Genomic DNA, 21,236 nt, shown 5'->3' on the forward strand with positions numbered 1-21,236 from the left:
GTCAGTTACGAGCTCTGGATGCCTACCGAGTGGGGTCTCGGAGCTGACTCCCTCTTCTGGGAGTTGTGCTGACTCTCCCAGGAACATCCCTAGTGCTCCACCACCAAGTGCAAGTCCAGATACAGTTCCCTGTGCTGGGGCTGCCCTTTGAGAGGGGAGGGAGAGGGCCCGAGAGCCTCCTTGGCTCCCAAGTCACACTGTTGACCCTGCAGCAAAGCAAAACCAAGAATTCTGGGTGCTGTGAGATCAGCCAGCACACAGCCCATGGCTGTTTGTCTTCTGGGAGGCTGCCATGCATGCAGTGGGCCCCGGGCACTTGCCTTGGCATAAGAAGAATTTGGACTCTCCAACGCTGATTTCCCCCTGGCTGGGAACAATATCCACCTGCAGAGAAACTGAAAAAGACAAAGTCCAGTTTAAACACACATTCACATTCCTAAGAATAAAACCAAGAGCTTTCATTCAAAACGGGCGTGTCCCCACTCATGTGTAGAGCAGGGGGAGGTGGTTGTTTGGGTTTTAAGAACCGGTCACATAGATTCCATGGGTCCTCATGTCGATTCCAGGAGTGGACACGGTCAGACCACTCGCTGTGGCACTGCCGCCTCTGCCTCCTAGTGCGGTGCCCGGGGAGGTCTGGGATGACCTCCGCACTAAGTGTTTTGGGCCCCTGGGAAGGCTGCGGTCCTACTCCAACCTGCAGCACTTCTGAGAGTCATGGACACAGCCACTCGACAGCTACTTTTGGAAACCAGGGCTGTGCGAGAGGGAAGCCTGCTGCTCCAGAACTCGGCACAGGGGTCTCCTGCCAACCTGTCGCGCTGCCATGCCTCATGACTATGGAGAAGGACCCCACGGGGTGGTCCAGATGGATTTGCCAATGCTCACCTTTCTCATGACTCTAGGACCAGTGCATCTCTTCCCATAACAGGAGCCAGCATCAAACATCCCACCCCAATGAGGCAGACCCCCTTCGGCAATGCTGGCGCCATGCCCTGCGAAGTTCCCCGAGCACCTTGGCTCCTTGACCTGAATTTTTATTTGCATAGCCACGTGCTCTGTCCACTGATAAGACAAAATACATTGCACTGGATCTGATTCCTGTACTCATTCAGCTCCTTGTTTATCTGTTGAGGACAGATAACTGTGTCCATGAAAATACAGTTTTAGGGCAGAAAAGAAATGTTTTTATTCATTTGGATTCAGCTTCCTTCTGCCTCCTTTCCTCTTAGTAAATCTGAAGGCCAACAGACGTTTGGTTCCACGCATGTAGCTTCGTAAAGCCCGTGCGAAGGAGGGGCTTGGACGAAACCGGCCGGGTAATGAAGACTCTGTAAGCCCTTCCTTAGAACAGCCATTTTCCCTGCACAGTGGAGGTGGGAATGCTGGTTGCCATGGTGAGGGACTTGCAGGCAGAGCTGCTGCAGGTCTCCGTCTGCCCGCATTTGATGAAGGGACCACAGTTGTGCTCAGCAGAATGGAGGAATCAAAGGGCCTGAGTGGGGGCTGAGATGGGGGGCATCTCAGCTATTGGGGGCAAGGTTTTCCTAACCTCCTACCAACAGACAAAGCAGACCATGGCAAAACCCAGCAGGGGCAGCAGAGAAGGATGGCTTGGAGGAGACAGAGACCGAAAAGCGAAGGAGCCAGGGTAAGGGGAGGAGTCAGGCACGGGGTCCAGCTGGGAGAGGATGCTGAACACTCCACTGTGAGGATAAGAGGCAGGGGCTCAAACACTGCAAACACTGGTTTGGAAGAAATATTACAGCGATGGAGGGGCAGCTGGTTTCTCCCTCACTTGGTTAGCTGCTGATTACTCATTTGGGGCTCAGGACTGGATTCTTCCTGAGAGAATGCAGTCTTTGCCTCCCTTCCCTGCATGTTGCCCACAGCACACTGGGTGCAATGGAACAGTGTCAGACGAGGAACACTGCAGCCACAGCACCAGTGTGACTGGCTGGGCTGCCTCTCCCATCACTCTTCTCCCTGTGAAGTCAGGTGCCACTCAATTCTACACTGAGGGAGCCGGAAGGAGTCTCAACCATCACCATGTCCTGCCTCCCCATTTTCTGGATGAGAAAAGCGAGGTAGAGAGACTTCCTGAAGGTTACTTCTAGGTAGGGCCAGGGTGGCCCGGAGCCCAGGCCATGCGGCTTCCAACTAAGTGTTCTTTCTACTATGCAATGCTGCCTCTGCAAGTAGAGAGCAAACTGTTTCCATTCCAGTTAACAAGCAACCTGGCTCTCCAACTCACCCCCTCCCAATAGACCAGAGCGAGCCCAGAACTGACAGGGCCCACGGGGTCTTACAGAGCGGGTGATAGCACAGTGCCATCCACCTTAAGGGCAAGCAGGACCTTTTCTATGCCCTTCTGCGGCTCAAATTCCAAGGTACGAGGGGCCCATGAAGCCCAGACGCTGTGCCCAGGCCATCCGCCACCTGGGTGCTGGCCCTTCCTGGAGCCCCGGGGCACTCGCTAAGGCCTTGGAGGCTGCTTCTGCCCGCAGAGTTCACGGCCCACATGCCGAGCGCCAGCAGCCAGCTCCCACATCTGGATCCCGTTACTCTCACAGAACCTTTGCTGCTCTGAGAAGGATATTCTTACGCCAAGTGAAAAAACAGCCTTCATTTTCTCAGCTCTTTCCAAACAGAACATGACTCTCAAGGGGCCGGAGAACATGGCAAGGCTGAAGGGTTTCTTACTCAAATGTGGCTGGTGTCTACCTCTGGGCCGTGGTGGGAAATGAGAAACAAGAATGTCAAAGGAATTCCTACTTAAGCAGGTCCCATGCACACATTTATCGTCACAGACATTTTTAAAGGAGAGAGATCCACTTAGAGTCCTGACCCTTTGCGCTCATGGAAAAGACGGTGAGATTCCCCCTTCCAAACAGCAGTGCCAGTTGGGCCAGAGCAAGCCCGGACTCTGGCCACCAGCGCCTGGATGCGTTCCGCTGCTGCACATGCCGGTTCTTCTTCCCCAAATGCCACCGCGAATGGTTAGGTTTAACGATGGTAAGTGGAACTCCTGCTCCAACCTGCAAACTCCCCTCCACTTCCTTTCTTCTTCTATTAGTTCTTTCATTGTTTCCAATAAAAAATCTTAACTTATGCCTTTCTGTAGTTGCATATATGAATGAAATTTTCTAACCAAACATAACTCTTACGCTAAAGAAACTTATGAAAACATTTCTCCCAGAATAATATCTCATCTCCTACTTTGTATTAACATTGCATGTTGTCCACTTCATCTTGGATGCATCCAAAGATACATTTGATAAACCTTAGTGTTGGGCCCATTTCCTGCAGCCGCTTCACACTCTCTGGTTTATCAAAGACCCTTCCTTATTTAATCTGATGCGCACAATAGATCTGAGATATAAAAAGACCGATATTGTTTCCTTTCTACAGAAGAGGAAATTAAAGCTCAGAGAAATGAAATGACTTGTCTAGGGTAACTCCGCTAATGAGTAGTAAAGTCAAGATTAAAAGTCATTTAATTCTAAGGCTAGCTCTCCCCCACGCTGCACAGCTATTGCTAACCTTCTGTTGGCTGCCCAATAGGCTCCTTTTCTATTAGTTACTATTTTCTCTCTTCCCAAATTATGGGCTAGAAAGAGCAGAGTGCCCAGAAATCTTACAATCAAGTTGCTGTCATCATTTCTACCATGGTTAACTGTAGCTGGCCTCCTTGCTCACCGATAATCCTAGCATTATAACCTTCCTTTTACAGGTGGGGAAGGGGGGTTCAGAGCCAGAATTAATTGTAATGGAGGAGTCAAGAATCAAACCCAGGCTGAATGGAGAGGAAAGGCCCAGCCATTTTATCCCTGTGAACAGACAGAAAAAAAGATTCTCCTGAGACTGAAATGATCCCCTTTCCTTGTCTCATTTAGAAAGTAAAATAACCCTGTGGGAGATCTTTATGTTTTAAAACGTATTTTCTGTTTAAATGTGTTTTTTTAATGATACTATATTCTGAAAGATATGCTGACTTGTTTATTAGGAAACAGCTTCAGGCGTGGATAGAAGTTTTCTAACTTCCAACTCCCGTAGCAGAAGCTAGCTATAGAGTTTTAGTTGCTCAAGAAAAGGGAGTTCATGTTTCAGTTCGTAAAAGCTAAGGCACTTAGCAGGATGGGCGCGAATCTTACGAAGGCAAAGCGACAGGAATAAATCATTCTGATTTCAGAAAGGGGTTCACAGATTTCACTGGAGCCAGCAACTTCTTGCGGCAGTTTATTGTACTGGTGTCCCTTTTTAGGTTCTAATGTGCTTGCGGGCGTGGGGACTGAGCGCAGAAAGTGAACCCAGGTCTCTGTCAGCTAATTAAAAAGACTTTCTGTTAAATGGCTACAAAAACACTGGTTGCTGAGGAAGACAGCAGCTGTGCCTCGGGCCCAGGGCAAGGCAGGCACACGTGAGGAAGAGGCCGGGCCACAACGCCAGAGACGGGCGAACTAGAGGATTAATCTGATCAGTGGCTATGCACCAGATGAGGGGGTATTCTAGAAGCTATTTAGTAATGGCTAAGTGTTTCTGAAAAAGGCATCCAAGTGTCGCTATACCTTTATTTTGTGAGCTATTGTTCTAAAAGTGAGCCTTAAATGTCACTTAACCACTTTAATGAAGTAAACTGAATGTTAACGTCTCTTTCATTTGGGAAAGGCAGGTGTCTGAACCAGGAGGGTCATGACTGAGGCAGCCCCACTTGCCTGTAACAGTTTGCTCTCATTGGCAGCAAAATGCTCAAGGGAAAAAGGGCACCTTCTCTGCTAAAGCAGCCAAACTCAATGAAAGTAAAACTAAAACTGCCCAGGCAGTTCTGCAGGGTGATTAAGGCCAAAACTCTGGGCCAGACTGTGAGCTTGAATCTCAGCTCTGCCACTTACTAGCTGTGTGATCTTGGCCAAGTTATTTAATCTCTAGTGCTTCTGTTTTCTTATCTGCAAAATAGGGAAAACAGAACCCATCTCATAGGGCTGTTGGGAAGATGAAGTGAATTAACATATGAGAAGCACTTAGAATAAGGTCTGGCACATAGTAAATATTTTATAGTTGTGTGTTCTTCTTTTTTAAACGATTTTTTAAAAAATTGATTTTAGAGTGAGGGGAAAAGAGAGGGAGAGAAAGAGAAACATCGATGTGAGAGAGAAATATCGCTCGGTTGCCTCCCGAACTCACAAGGACCAGGGATTGACCACACAACCCAGGCATATGTCCTGACCAGGAATCTAACCAGCAATCTCTCAGTGCATGGGATGATACCCAACCAACTGAACCACACCAGCCAGGCTGTATTATCGGTCTTAATAAACCTATATAAACAATCCTTCCCAAAGAAATTATATGGTTACTATTTTTGAGGGAAGCATGTTTCTCTTTATGGTTTAAAATAAAGTAGTAACCTTTCCTAATGATCCAATTGGGGGTCAGGTGGCCTGATTTCACTCTTCATTAATTTGAGATATTTTACCTGCCAGCCAGAACTTTATTGCTATGAAAGATGACTGTATTTGCCTGGCTGGTGTGGTTCATTGCTTGAACAAGTAGGTACGGTTCATTTCCTGGTCAGGGCACACGCCTGGGTTGCAGGTTCAATGCCCAGTAGGGGGTGTGCAGGAGGTAGCCGATCAATGATTCTCTCTAATCATTGATGTTTCTATCTCTCTCCCTTCCTCTATCTGAAATCAATATGAACATATTAAAAAGAAAAGATGACTGAATTCAAAGCCAAAAAACAATGTGGGTACCCTAGGCCAGTCACTTCACTTTGGCTTCAGTTTTTTCATCTGTAAATGTGGATTATAATAAAACTGAATTCTTGTGGTTGGATTATCAGGAGAATTAAAAGTCAGAATGAGTCCTGATTAAGAAGTCAGAATCTGGAGTCAGAGAGGCCTGGTTCCACTTTCCAGCTCTGATGCTTAGTAACACTGAGTTCCCAGGAGACTCTCAGCGCCTGTTTTCCACATCTGTAAATGAACATAGCAACCCTGCTGATCTCAGGGCTGCTGGGATGATTTAGTAAAGCAATGTATATAAAGTACCAACTACAAGGTCAACTGTGTTGGTTGTTTTTTAAATGACCGTGCATGTATGATAGTACTTTGAACTTACACACACACACACACACACACACACACACACACCCCACCAACAAAATCCTCAATAATGCTTGTAATGAGAATGAGATAGCAGAAACCTATGGTGTGTGTGTGACTATTTATATTTATGTGTACATATGGACACAATCATTGAGAGCCTAGATAAGAGTGTGTGTGTGTGTGTGTGTGTGTGTGAACAGAATAAGGCAACTTGTCAGATTGCTATCATTTCAAGATGCAGCTGGACATAGGTAAATTGGTTTCATTTTGAGAGAGAAAAACAAATGAACTATCAGGGATGATGAAGGGCCCTCATCTAGACTGGACATGTGAGTCCTACAATTCTAGGTTGAGCTACTATTGACAGCATTTGGGAAGAAGAAGAAAAAGACTGTTTAACTTTCAAATATTAACCCAAGCCTGGCCAGTGTGGCTCAGGGGTTGAGCATCGACCTATGAACCAGGAGGTCGCAGTTTGATTCCAGGTCAGGGCACATGCTTGGTTTGTGGGCTCGATCCCCAGTGTGGGGCATGTAGGAGACAACTGATCAATGATTCTCTCTTATCACTGATGTTTTTATCTCTCTCTCCCTTTCCCTTCCTCTATGAAATCAATAAAAAGATATACATATATGAAAGAAAAAATATTAACCCAAAAGTTGGATGTTATTGCAAAGAAATTATGAAATGTGTGTTCTTACAGATTTGGGCTTCAGGTTCTATATAATGGCAGAACATATTCTAATTGTCAATGGAAGCATCCTCATCACTTAAAGCTGGCTCATAGCAGCAACTAAAACTATCTAGAAGTCATACTTAGGGCTGCCAATCCTGTGGTCAGCCTAGCTAGGGCCCCATCTCTCTAAATGCTGAGAATTCTACCTAATTCCCATGTAAACCTAAATAGCCCGAGGCAATCTAGCTGGGATTTCCAAGCCAACGGAGATAAGCTTATAACCAAAGCCTTGGGAGACCCTCTGTGTGAAGCCCCCACAGGACCTCAGCCCCTGGTTTCCTGACACGCCTGCCAGCCTAGAGAGTGCAGAAAGCCGTCAAGAAAGCGACGGTCATTCCACACCAGCACACAGCAGACGGGTGAGTGAAGAATTCAAGACTGAGGAGGAAGGAAGAGGACTCCTGATGGTGATGGTGGGTTCATTCATCTGTCATTAGATCAAGACCAACCATACAGACAAGCTGCAGGTCGTATGCAGACATTGCTAAATCAAATTCACTTGAAAGAGATGCTGGGCTCATCTACCATGCAGTCATCATTTTAACAAAGCCACCCAAACTGGGCAGTGTTTCATTACAAAAGTGATGCAGGAAGGAGTGCCGGTGAAAATTCTCTGTATCCTCCTCAAAACACGCGGCTCTTCCAAACAGAGGGATGGGGGAGGTACGGAGAAGTTGAATATGGCTTCAGAATTCTCCAGCTTTCTATGCCACGTGGTACTATAATTGGCATTATAATACAGTAAGGCAGAAAAAGTATCGAGCCACTCTGCACAACTGAGGCCAGGTGATTAGTCTGATATTCCATCACCCCAAATAGTGTATCCTACAGAATTCCGATAGCCAAGCAACAGAAACCAACTTGCCAGAAGCAGGGGGCCCTACTTCTTAGCGTAATAAATGACACGAGCTGCTGGGCATCAGGAATAGGTGGGTACTGGCTCTGTTCCATGGTCCTGGCTTCAGATCAGAACGCAGAGCCAAGGCAGATAACGGCTCCAGCTACTGAGTCCCTGGGTCAAAGTGCGTTTCATTAGTTCTGATCAGATGGTTTAGTTTTATAGAGAATTCAGTGGTTTCAAACCCCAGCTGTTGTCCTCACACATCACCCAGAAGCTAGAAGCCTGGACTAATGGCCCATCATATGTGTCCTGTGCTTCTGGTTATAGGGCAGCAAGATCTCCATGTTGTTTTAATCTGCTCGGAAGTAATAGGTCCTTACTCCCTTCGCCAATCTCCATCCCCAAGAACGGAGCATCTTTCACGGGCAGTCAGAAGAAATGATTCAAAGGGATAGTGAGCAGGGTCATGACCCAATCAAGCTCCACACCCCGTCCACAAGTCAGACACCAGGAGAAGCTGGCCTGCTGCTGATGGAAGGAGCTTGCTGGTTTGTTTTAATGGAGGATCATAAAGGAAGGAGATGCATTGGCGAATATATTGTATTTATTTTCTCAAAGCAGCAGAAAGAGGGATCCCAATAGAGGCCCAAAACGGCAGATTCCAGGCCAGGGGTGAGATCCTTTTTGAGTGGGCGTTAGCCCAGTCTCATACAGTCCCCAAGGGGTGAAAGCAGGAATGTTCCACAGCCCCTCCCACTGGGGAGCACTTAGCTGAGTGCATGCATGTGTGCCAGGAGGTGGCAAATGTGGTCTAGTTGTACCATGACTTCTCAGTCTTCTACTACATTCCATTCCTGGCCAGGATTGCAGAGCCATTATTAACGACGGTTGGAGCTGGAGAGGACCTGAGGCATAGCCTCCTGCCCCTTCACTGTACAGATGGGACATGACAGGAGCAGAAGCCTACAGTCCCTTCTGCAACGTTTGGGAGCCACGGGGTTCGCCCCACATGCTAACCCCGGACCTGAGGCCTCTTCGTGCTCGGTGTCTCATTTTCTTTGTGTGTCCCCAGTAGCTATTTCACCAACTGTTTTCTCTCACCTGTCTGCCCTAGTCTCACCTCTGTCCTCAAAAAAGCAAGAGTGATCAGAGGGAGAGACAAGCTCTATTAAGTGCAGCGAGGAAGCCAGACAAAGGGCAGGTGCTCTGCTAGTCCCGACCCAAGCCGATTACAGTGTCCGGGGCTTCCAAGGTCAGGGGCATTTCAACAAGCTCCTCAGATTCCCTGCTGCCTTTTCAGACTGCTCTTCCTGTTTCCTTTCCTGGCAGGCCAGATGCAGGCCAAAATGCAGGGCAAGGACGCAAATAGATGTTAGGACCTCAGCCAAGGTTTTCCCAGATAAACGACGTAAAATCTACCAATCTGCCTTGACAACCCAGGTCTTCTTAGCAAACTGCTGCATTCTGTCCCGTTGCTTCAGGTCGTCCTGACAGTGTTTTCCTAGGTCTGCTCTCCTGAAACCTTCCTGATGACTCATCGAACTTCTTTTCTTCCCGCCATAAAAAGGTACTGATACAAGGCGAATCGCTCTCCTCCTTCCCAACAGCTTTTGCCAACACGGCAAGAAGCTGGAATTATATCTTTCAATATTTGTCCAGCTGTTGTTTGCAGATGTTGTATTCTTTACACCCAGAAAATAAGAATTTAGAGAATGCTAGCATGCAACTTCATCCTGAGAATTTTAGATCCTGCCCGTGTCTTTCAAAAATGTCCTTACGTATTCATAGCTTTAAGCACATCTGGGCTATAGAAGATACAAAGGCTTATAATCTCTCAAACAACCAGTGCAAAGAATTGTTAAATTTGGTTTCTGTCAAGTGAAAAATCCACACGCTCAAAGACATATATGTTTATACAGCTAAATATACATGTGTATATATATATAAATTTATATATATATATAATGTGCTGATCACCATTAAGCACTTCATTTAATTCATATAGTCCTCATAACAATCCTACAAGATAAATGCTATTATTATCCTATTTGACAAATGAAGAAACTAAGGATCCGAAGGATTAAGTAATAAGCCCAAGGTCAAGATTTGAACCCAGGCAGATCCAGCCCCGTAGTCCTTGATCTTAAGTATGTATTACTTAAAGTCGGTCTGAATTAAAGTCAACTTTCATGAAAAAGGGGTTGATTTTGTGCTGGATGAACTGGGAGACAAGCACACAACTAGAAAGAGATACTATATAGTGATTCAGACCAGAGGGTGGAAATAGGTTCCAGGCTATACTCTTCTCCCTGTGTAGCCCCGTCTTTGTCTCTGCACTGAGTCCTCTCTAGCCCCTCCCTTCACCACCAAGGACCATGGCCTCCATGCCCACCTGCAGTCCTTCCCTCCTGCCAGCCCTGCTCAGCATCTGTGGCGGCCACCAAGAGGGATCAGGCCAGAGGCTTTGAGTTGGATTTTCCCATCTATGGGTTACACCTGATCCCCCCACCTTGGATTCTGACTGAACCATTTCATCCCTTATTAAATGTTAATATTAAAATTATTCTTTGGTGATACCTAAGTTGTGACTGGCTCTTAGCTCTTCTGCAGGGTGTGCATTGAAATGGTTTATTCATGTAGCTACTCATCTGGTGCTCTTTCAAAGCAGTCATTCTCCTAAGAAGCCATCTGTAGAGTGTCCATGGTAGAGAGATTCCTACTAGAGTTCATACTCTTTTCTACTGGATGGAGAGTCCATTCCCTACTCCCTTGGCCACTGTCACCCCTAATCAGATGGGGCCTGGCCTATTGAATAACACAGAATATACAACATTATATAAAAATTTGAAGGGAACAGAACAGAGAAAACCCAGACCTTTAAAAAATAGTAATTTTATAAATAGCATACCCATCATTCTGGGAAATAACTTTATTGCTTTTTTGAATTAGGGAACAAATAAGAAAGCTGTTGCTGGTACCACTCATTAGCGTAAGAGCTGAAATGTCATATCTATCACTATGACTTCTCAGAAATTTAGAACAGAGCAGCCACAGCCCAGATAGGGTGGTGAAGAGGGGAAGGGGTGGTGGCAGATGGTGGCCGTGTGGTGGTCCTGGCACATCCAAAGTATATCTCTACTTTGAGCCTGTAGTATTATATTTGTCTATCTCACCTTCCACTCATCCACAGAATTATCCATAACATTACTTTCTTATTTTCAGTTAAAAGTCCTCTGGCTACACTTATGGCCTCCTATCTTCACTCAGGAACCCAGAAGAGCCCCAGAAACACTCCCCAGCCCCAGCCTGGTTACTGACATTCCATCTTCATTCTTGATACTTTTACCTTATGATTTACATGCCTAACAACAGCAAGGGACTCTTGCTATACTCTAGGTTGCTATTGGTCTTTCTGATTTACAATGAATTGAAGATTTGGGTAGAGTTTGTTAGGAGGGCTGGGGACAATGGTCCAGTGGATAGGAGGAGGGAGGTTGGGAGAGAACAAAAAACACACAATGTTCCTACTCATCTTTATTTTATTTGTTTATTTATTTATTTTTAAATCTTTATTGTTGAGAATATTACAGATGTCCCTCTTTTTTCCTCCCATTGCCCTTCCTCCACTAGGTTCCCATCCTGCCCCACCTCAGGCCTTCACTATCCTTTTGTCTGTGTCCATAGGTAAGATCTTTGGTTAATCTCTTCCCACCTCCCCTCCTCCCTTCCCTCTGAGATTCCTCAGTCTGTTCTATGTTTCCATGCCTCTGATTCTGTTTTATTCACCAGTTTATTTTGTTCATTAAATTTCTTATTTGTTTATTTTTTATTTTGAGATTCAATTGTTGATAGAGATTTTATTGTTCAGATTTTTCTTCTTCTCTTCTTCTTTTTCCTCCTCTTCTTAAAGAATACCCTTCAGCATTTCATATAAACCTGGTTTGGTGGTGATGAACTCCTTTAGCTTTTTCTTATCTGTGAAGCTCTTTATTGACCTTCAATTCTAAATGATAGCTTTGATGGGTAGAGTAATCTTGGTTGTAGGTCCTCGATATTCATCACCTTGAATATTTCTTGCCACTCCCTTCTGGCCTGCAAAGTTTTTGTTGAGAAATCAGCTGACAGTCATATGGGTGCTCCCTTGTAGGTAACTGACTTCTTTTCTCTTGCTGCTTTAAGATTCTCTTTTTGTCGTTAACCCTTGGCATTTTAATTATGATGTGTCTTGGTGCAGGCTTCTTTGGGTTCCTCTTGTTTGGGACTCTGCACTTCTTGGACTTGTAAGTCTTTCTTTCACCAGGTAGGGTAAGCTTTCTGTCATTATTTCTTCAAATAGGTTTTCAATATTTTGCTCTTTCTTCTTCTTCTGGTATCCCCATAATGTGAATGTTGGTGCACTTGAAGTTGTCCCAGAGGCTCCTTACACTCTCTTCATATTTTTGATGGACCTCCTCCACATGCTAACTATGTTCCCTTCTTGCCCAGAATAATGCTATAGCCCTAAAGAACTGCTCATAGTAAGTCATAAAAGTTCAATATAAAATGATATCCTTAAGATAGTCTTCACAGTTTTGTTTGGGTTTTGTTTTTGTGGTAGGGTTTTTATTTAAGCAACCATTACTAAGTTCTTTTATTCTTCATGAAGACCCTTTCCTTCCATCAACCCAACCCCAACTGTCCTTGACAAACTCACTTAGTTTTACCCACTAAGCAGGGGAGCCTTGGAACCCTGTCTGCAAAATCAAAGACAGAAACTTGAGGAGAATCCCCCATAATCCCATTGCGTTCAAGGACTTTGATGTTCAAGGACTAAAATGATTAGGATCCCAAGGAGCCAATTCAAAGGTCAGGGGCAGATAGGAGGCTCAGCCATGAGAAACAGACACAAACCAAACTCCTCTGATGGTGGTGGAGTTTTCTCCTCTTTCACTCTCTCTCCCTCACCCGGTGTCCCAGACAGTGAATTCCCCTCTGGGAACTAATGTTTTGAACTCTCAAAATGTTACCAAGTTATATTGTCCAAGCAAAACTGAACTCCTTAAAAACTCCTTCAGATCACTGGCTACTGATTTTTCTTTCTTTAGAAATAGAATCAGCCTTGACAGTAGCTACACTTGGGAGTACAATAACTAGTTTTTATTCCAAACAGGATGACAGCCACAGAACTGAGGCGACCTGACTGGTGGCCATTTGAACATATTTAGATGAGTGGCACTCACACAATAATGCTGTTTTGTGTTGCCTTTAACCTTCAGTTCTTGTCTCTCATGTACGTAGCTCCCAACCACTGCGTGCTGCATGGCTTCAATGACACAGCCCGCCAGCCTGCAGTGCTGCGCCTTAGAAGCAGCAGTGCATCCGCTGGCTTCCAGAGTGCCTGAGGCGTCCTCTGGGTAACTCAGGTCTCTTTGCAGCGTGGGCGGTGACAGAATGAGCCACTCATTTCACATGGGCTGGGATCTCCCCCACCGGCCTGTCTTTAGTCTGATGGAGTCCCTGCCTTTATTCCCTTTCAGTCCCTTTTCTCCCCCTCCCACCCTGCTACAATTCTCAGGCCTGGCCTTCCGAATACTTCCATAAAACAGAGAGAGAGACAGACAGGCAGACAGAACAACAACAACCAACACAAGAGCAACAAACTTGGGCCCCCCAAAAGCACTGATAATTATGAATATCTCCTCCCCAATTCGTGCATTCTACCCTATTTTGTAACAGGCAAGCTTCCTTTATTTCTATAAATAAGTCATATCACTATGTCAGCATCACTATGGCGGCTTTAAAGATGCCAGTATCTTATAGAAAGCCTTTATACAGCGACAGCCTGACAGCCATGTCTACTAAAGGGCCAGAATCGCCAGGGTGAATGGCTAGAGGAGAAGAGGACGCAATCCCAGCAGCGTCCACACCCTCCCTTGGGTCACTGAGGCTGCCTCTGCACTTCAGCCTGCTCGCTGGAGGTGCAGGCCAGTACTCTATTCCTCTTTATCATCATGAGGCCCCACATACATTTACATTTCACCAAGACTGTCTCACTGAGTCTATTCAGGCAAGATGGCATTTTGAATAGCCTACAGGGACATTACTAAACACACATGTGCGCGCACGCACACGCACACACACACACACACTCACCTCGATCTGTACAATGTCAGGACCAAATATCACTGGTCTGTGAGTCATGTGTCTCAGGTAAAGAGAGGTGAGGATAAGACCAAGCTTTCTCCCCACTTCAAGGTAGGTTATAAAACTAAGAACAAAACGGAATGAACCACCACATCACAGACTTTTCACTCATTGTGTCCTGTCCTTTTCCTTTGGGGCAAGGCTATGAAATGACCAAAATGGGCTCAAATCTCAGGCTGGCCCTTGTCTTGGACCAAGATCATTTTGCAGCACACCAGAGAGAATGACCCAGAGTCTCAAACCGGAGGTCAGGAAGGATGGGGCTAGTTTCTCCCAGAGCAAAAGGGCCGGGGTCAAAACAGATTTGAGTGATTCTTGCCTCTTAGTGAAAGGCCTCTGCACAGCTTGGAGGTGAGGCCCACAGCTCCTCTAAGTGTGAGGAGATGAGGCCCACAGCTCAGAGGTGAGGCCTACAGCTCGGAGGTGAGGCCTACAGTTTGGAGGACAGCTCCTCTAAGTGTGAGGAGGTGAGGCCTCCTCTATGTGTGCAAACCCTTAGATACCAGTTGCAAACGGTAAACCTGAGAACATGTGCAAACCCTTAGATACCAGTTGCAAACGGTAAACCTGAGAAGTTGGGAATAGGTGACAAAAGAGCATCAAAGACTGCAGTCCGGAAGGAAAGTCTCTGCATTCAGAGGCTGTCCCTGGGGACTTCCAGGGTTGGCACAGACTAGACTGAACAGAGTACAGGATGTTCCCTTACCACCTTTAAAAAGGGATACTCCTGGGTTCTTTCTTTCATTGAAAATTGGCCAGGGCCATGGAGGGCTGACTGGGGCCTATTGCCTATCTTAACTGTCAAAGTCTACCTGCAGGGTCTCCTATGGCCACGGAAGCCAGGCCAGGAAGGGGTTTGGAGGTAAAGAAGTGCACGGTCACTCCCTCCTCTGTGCCTCCATAGCAGGAGCTCGCGCCTCCATCACAGCGCTCTGTGCTAGAATGTAATGCAGTAACATCCTTTAAACAACCGAACTCAGTAAGGGCTGCGGCTCTGCATCTTCAATGCTCAGCATAGTGCGTGGCACAAAGTATGCCCTGAGAGACATGTGCTGAAGTAACCTGAAGATCCTTTCTTGACTACTCTTTGCTGAGCCCCCAGTCTAATGGTTCCTCAAAGCACGGGATGCACATGTTCAGGCCTGAAATATCTCAGGCTACCGGCGTAAGCATTACCTGGAGAGTTTAGGAAAAACAGACGTCCTTGCGCCCCTGAAGGTTCTAATTCAGCACCTCTGCAATGGGGCCCTGCGATTCTAATTTAAAAATGCTTCTCAGATGATTTTGATATGCGGCCAAGTGATGGATCACTGGCCTACCTGGGAGAAATGATGAATTGCGAACAATATCAAACTCATTTAAACTCTTCAAGCCCCTGCCTGAAGTTTTTTATTTTTAACAATTATTCTTATGTTGCCTCGCTTTGTCATTCGTCACATTAAGCGATGTGACGCAGTTCTACAGAAACTCCTATTTCATGCATTTATTTTCAGGTTTGTCACACCAGCACTTTAGGAAGTATAACCTTCACTCAGAGCCCATATACATGTAAATATCGCGTTTTTCTAAAAGCTGATATGTCCTGCAATCAAAATGGATATAATAATAAAGGATAGGAAGTCACAACGAGGCGCCACTGCCCTGAACACTCAGTTTGAAGCAGGTCAGCATGAAATGTTCCCCATAAAATCCACGTTAAAGCCCCCACAGCTGAATATGCTGGCCACTGAGTGGGTGTGGTGGGAGACATCTGTTCTGGACTCTGCACACCCTTGTTCCCTGGAAGAGAAGGGGAAAGGAGGGATGCATGAGGCACCAGATACTATCTTTCTCAAGTGTGACTTTAGTGTTCTGAAATAAAAAGTCTCTAGAAACTCTGAATTAGCTATAAATCATAAACCAACACAAATTACTGCTATAGTATCTTCAAAATGGCAGTGAAAAAGGTTGCCCAGAGCTAAATGGCAGTCTTAGCCCAGAAAGCTTTCTGGCCCATGGTATGAGGAACTGCCTCTTACCTTCATCCTGTTATGTTGATGAATTTCAAACCTCGGCAGGAACATTAGCCAGGCCTGCCGAACCTGGCACAATAAAACTTCCAATTGTTTCCAGCAGTTCCTAGCTGAATTCATTTTGCTTTCAAAGCTGCAGAGTCCCAAGGACAAACGCTCCTCTTGTAGGTAAAGAGTATTATTTATCCTTAAATCTCCATGCTAGCTGGCTGATTCTCCTCCCACTCCCCAGCATATGCCTCATTTACAAGAAAAAGCCATCTGATGATTCATTAGCTCCTCCCTGAATGTGGAGATTCATAAACACTGGCCATTCAGCATGGCCTTACATACTCCCTACAAATGGCCTACACATACGAAATGTAGAAGAAAGTGTATGAATACATTTTCCTTTGTTTCCTCTATCTTAAACTATCAAGTGAAATTTAAAAAAAAAAGCTACCCAGAAGTCTGTCACCACAGCTTGTTCTGAGGACACTGATCACAGGACACAAAAGGACAGACACCCTGCGTACCATGTGGGGACCTCACTTGCTTCTCGAGTGGCCAGAGCACCTGGCACAGGAATGCCCCAACACCACCTGCTGGCTGGTTAAATGAGTTGCAGCTGGAAGTTTCTTGGTCTCAAAATTAGAAATTGATAACACTGTTTAAGAGATGACTCAAGTGGTGGAGGGAAAGAGAGAGGAAGAGAACCATGCCAAGCAGCGACTATTAGTTGCCTAGAGCAAGGCCAGGTCTTTTCTGTAATTTCAGTGTCTCCTACTTGGTTTTACACCCAGCAGGTTCCAATATATACTCTCCATTTCCTGACAGCAGTCTTTCATCTCATTTATGTTTTATCTCCTGAGATGAATATTGTTTTCTAAATTCCTTGGTTAAAAATGCATTTTAAAGTTGTTTTCAGTGGAAATGCCTGGGACAGTCCCTAAGAGGGAGGCCGTAGAGTCCAGTGGAAAGAGATGGCAGTACTTGGCAGGAGATCTGGACTCTGGTTCTAATCGCCTCACATGTGCTGTAGCCCTGGCATCCGGCTGTAAAATTGGGATCAAAGTAGAGGCAGAGGGTGGCAAAGTGGGAAAAGCTGAAGAAAGAAACAACAAATCCAGGGATTTCGTTCTAGCCTTCCCCCCGAAAGACCAACAGCATTTGAGGAAAGTCGCTTTATCTTGCCAGGGCTGTTTATTCCTTTAGAAAAGAAGAGGTTGGACTAACTGAGCTCTAAGGCCCATTCCACCTCCAGAGCCAGATATCTGTGGCCACGCTGACAATTTAGCAGGGGTCCACTCTTCCCATCTCCCTGTCAAGGCTGGCTTGTCCCCGTCCTACAGGTGGAGTGGGGAGGCTTCACCTGCTGGCACATGCCCACCTACCTCCTTAGTGACCCTCACTGATCCTGGAGGCTCACCTGGCGGGAAGTGTAAAGTCAGTGTTGCCACCTTAAGCCTGGGGTCCTGGAGTGCCTAGGGCAGCCGTGGGCAAACTACCCATTTGAAATGAATAAAACTAAAAATAAAAAAAAGACCGTACCCTTTTATGTAATGATGTTTACTTTGAATTTATATTAGTTCACACAAACACTCCATCCATGCTTTTGTTCCGGCCCTCCAGTCCAGTTTAAGAACCCACTGTGGCCCTCGAGTCAAAAAGTTTGCCCACCCCTGGCCTAGGGGGTCCTGGAGTGCCTAGGGGGTCCTGGAGTGCTGGTGGTGCTGATCTCTTGCTAGCTCCTCCCTAAGTGGGGCGTTGGTCCCTGGATTCTGCTCCTGGATGCAGTTCAGGTCCAAACCTGGTGGATCACCCAGCACGCAGTGCTGCCACCAGTGGGCAGGGAACATGCTCCTAGCCCAAGCTCCTACTGCCATGCTCCTGCCCCAATCACACCCGGTTCCTCCTCTGTGAGACAGAGATGGCAATGTTGTCTTCACCAGTGTGGTGTGAAGATCATGGGAATGACACTCGGTGTGCCTCATACATAGCAGGCACCCTACAAGAGATAACCACTATTACTGTTGATAACTCTAATAGAAAGTGCCAGAGAGATGTTAACTACACCTTGTGAGTGCCTGGGAGAAAAGCTCAGGGCCAGCCCAGTGAGTGACTGACGGGTGCACAGAATGAGCAGACCCACTTCCCGCACCTCTTGCCTGACCGACACCGAGAGTCCATAAGCTAAGCCTGGTGGGTTTCTCTAATGCACTTCCAGTCCCCCCTGGATGGACCATCTGGTAGAAGAGTGAGTTGGAGAGCAGAGTACAAGACAGACTATTCCTCTATCAAGGCTTTCACCCCCTTTGGGGAACATTCAAAGAGCCACATGCTTCTTCAAGTGTTAAGCAATCCCTTTGGATTTAAAGGAAGAGATATGAATAACTGAGGACGGTAAGTTGTATTTTGCCAAATAACATCATTATGACAAAAGCTCAGAGGAAACCGAGGTGCTAGAAAGAACCTGCTGCCTCCATTCATATTTTTTTCATTCTTCTTGGGTTTATGCAGGAGTAAGCTTCTTGGACACATGTATTCTGATGTACCCCTGGGGCCTACTTCAAGAAATACTTTTTGAAGCTAAAGTGGCTAAGTGGTCTTATTCAAAGAATTTTTAAGCTCTGGAGGCCAGTATGTTAAAAATGGAGTGGAGTCCCTCAGTCTCATCACAGGTGGCTAGTTGTCAATGTAATGAAATTATGCGAGAAACAGGCTGGACCAGCAAGCACCGCCAGGACTCCGGTTGCTTCTAAGGTTCAGTCCTGTTTCTGGTAAGAAGAAAGGCCGTCTGGATTCAAACCACCTGGTAAACGCTTTCCTAAGAAAAACCTGGCCACATCAACAGAATACTCACATTCATAGCAGGTACCTGGGCCTCAGAACCTGTGCCTGGCAAGGCCAGACAGATCCCACCAGACAGAGCTCAGGATGCCACACGGGGACCTGGGCAGGAGGAGAGTGGGAAGCAGCTTGGAGCCACCAGGCTGACAGTGCCTGCGAGTCTTCCCCAGCACATACGCTCACCCAGACCCCACAGATTCCTCCAGGCGGACTCTCCTGGCCGAGGCTGTGGGAGCTCTCTTAAGGTATCACTGAAACTGAGATGACGATGAAGCCCAGCAGAAGAATCACACTGCTATTCCAGACCAGGGGTATTTTTATCCTTGTTTGAAACTGTACCAAGAAGCCAAGAGAAAGTGCACTATGAATGAGGCCCCCTCCTGGGTACAACACTCACATCATCCAGCAAGATTTGACTCTGAGCCAGATGCTTTACAAATGTCATCTCTGGGACCTGCCACTATCCCTACACACTCACTGACTGAGTGACTGACCCTCCCATCCACCCTCCATGCCAGGCTACTGTTACCCATTTTATTGGTGTGGCGACTGGAGCCTAGAAGGGTTACGTAGGAGGCCGACATTGCACAGCTCGTAGATGGGGAGCTAGACTTGAGAATCAGGATTGTCCTGCTCCACAGGCCATTTCCTTTCTCTTATAACATGATGCCTCCAGTAATGCAGTGGGGCTTTGAATGGGAGATTGAATTCTTCTACCTTTTCTACTCTAATACAGGTCCTTGCTGTTTATTCTTAGGGCTAGAGAGAAGAAAGCAGACTTAAATGCTACAAGAAGTCTGTCCCCTGCAATGTCCATTCACGTGTCACACCAACACTGCCCAGAGATCCAGGGTTTTCCTTAAGCATGCTCTGTAGTGGGCATTAGGCTTTTTGAGATTTATTCCAGAGAATGCCTTGTAATTCTTATGCTGAGGAAAACACTACCCAGATCTGTTTTCTTCTTCTAGCTAATGCTTCCCAAAGAAGGAATCTTGGGGATGGTCACATGCCTCAAAAAAACAAACAACAAAACGTTTTCTCTTGCCTTTTGACTCCAGAGCGCTTAATGTACTCTTTTTTATTGGGGTATTTTTTAATATTATTTTATTTTTATTTTTCTAATTGATTTCAAAGAGGAAGGGAGAGGGAGAGAGAGATAGAAAAATCAATGATGACGAAGAATCATTGATTGGCTGCCTCCCACACGCCCCACACTGGGGATTGAGCCTGCAACCCAGGCATATGCCCTGACCCGGAATCGAACCATGATCTCCTTGTTCATAGATGAATCACTGAGCCACTCTGGCTGGGCTAATTGGGGTATTTCTTATTTGCAAGGTGAGACTTGAGCCTCTTCAGGACAAGGGTAGTGAAGACACCAGGTCTCTCCATCCTCCAAATGCTCAGCCGCCCTGTGTCCAGCAGATGGTCTCCGTGCACATCAGATGAAGCGAGAAGCTCAGAGAATGTTCAGCACAGCCTCTGCCACATCCGTGCCCACAAACGTAGGGGTGAGAGAACAGGAATGGCAGTGGTAGCTGATGTTACTGCTGATGTGGGGTCCTGTTTGTGTGCTGACCTCTGGGAAGTCACATGACCTCTAGATCCTCAGTTTCTTCATTTATCAGGTCATAGAGATTGTGTGCGAATGTTCTTTGACTCTAGAATGTGAATAAGTTGGATTCCTCCCTATCTACTTTCTCTTGTTTTCCAAGATGCTGCTTAAACTCACTGTCACAAAAGCCATGTGTCTGCATATTTTAAAAGACATGATTTAAAAGCAAAGGAAAGCTCAGCATTTCAGTCTCAGGAAGTTTCAAACATCCTCATATTTCTAGCAATTTCCATGTGGTTTGTTAGAAGCTCTTTCTAATATCTTATTGGTGGTTCTCTATACTCTATCATATCCTCCAAGGGATTGGAGAGAAGAAATGACCCAAGTGTTGATGGGAAAGCCACACAAAGACTATCTGGCAGCATTCTAATTAAGCAAAGCAGACAGAGCAAAAGATGGCTAAATCGTATACCTGACTCTCCCTCGCTACTGTGCTGCTGAGCCCCACACAATAGGCCTTTGGAAGCAGCCAGCTTGTCAGCATCATTCCCTAGCACAGTGGGTGAGCTGAGGCAAAGATAATTTTCCAGGTTGTTTGGCTATCAACAGACACCAAATTGCTTAGCTGAGCAAACATGATGCCCTTCAACTTGTTGCAAAATTCTTAAACAAACCCTGAAAATGTGCTCTCACTTTACTTTATAGCTAAAGGATGATGAATTCGTACTTAGAAATTAAGTTGGTGGGTACACATATAAACATACACTCTTATAGAAAACAGCATTAGGCTTTAAAACTATTAAAATTGGTAATTACATACAACTTAAAAATATATGCACTTTCATCACACTTGCCTTCTGCCCATTGGCATGCTGGTAAATGGCTCTTGGTGGTGTGGGAACCCAAATTTGTAGCACATGCCAATTTATATGGTGTAAATACTCCCACCATGAAATTTCAAGCTACCAGTGTA

General features: G+C 46.0%; 1 protein-coding gene across 1 annotated transcript in view; it reads right to left on the minus strand.

The window, feature by feature from the left end:
• NCAM1 (neural cell adhesion molecule 1) overlaps window positions 1-21,236 on the minus strand; it is a 323,962-nt gene that overhangs the window by 64,456 nt on the left and 238,270 nt on the right. The window contains 1 exon segment of the mRNA XM_023757902.1: window positions 321-395. Coding sequence (XP_023613670.1) covers window positions 321-395 — 75 coding nt within the window.

The sequence above is a fragment of the Myotis lucifugus genome, unplaced genomic scaffold (assembly GCF_000147115.1).
Source record: "Myotis lucifugus unplaced genomic scaffold, Myoluc2.0 scaffold_117, whole genome shotgun sequence".
NCBI classification, from domain to species: Eukaryota; Metazoa; Chordata; class Mammalia; order Chiroptera; family Vespertilionidae; genus Myotis; species Myotis lucifugus.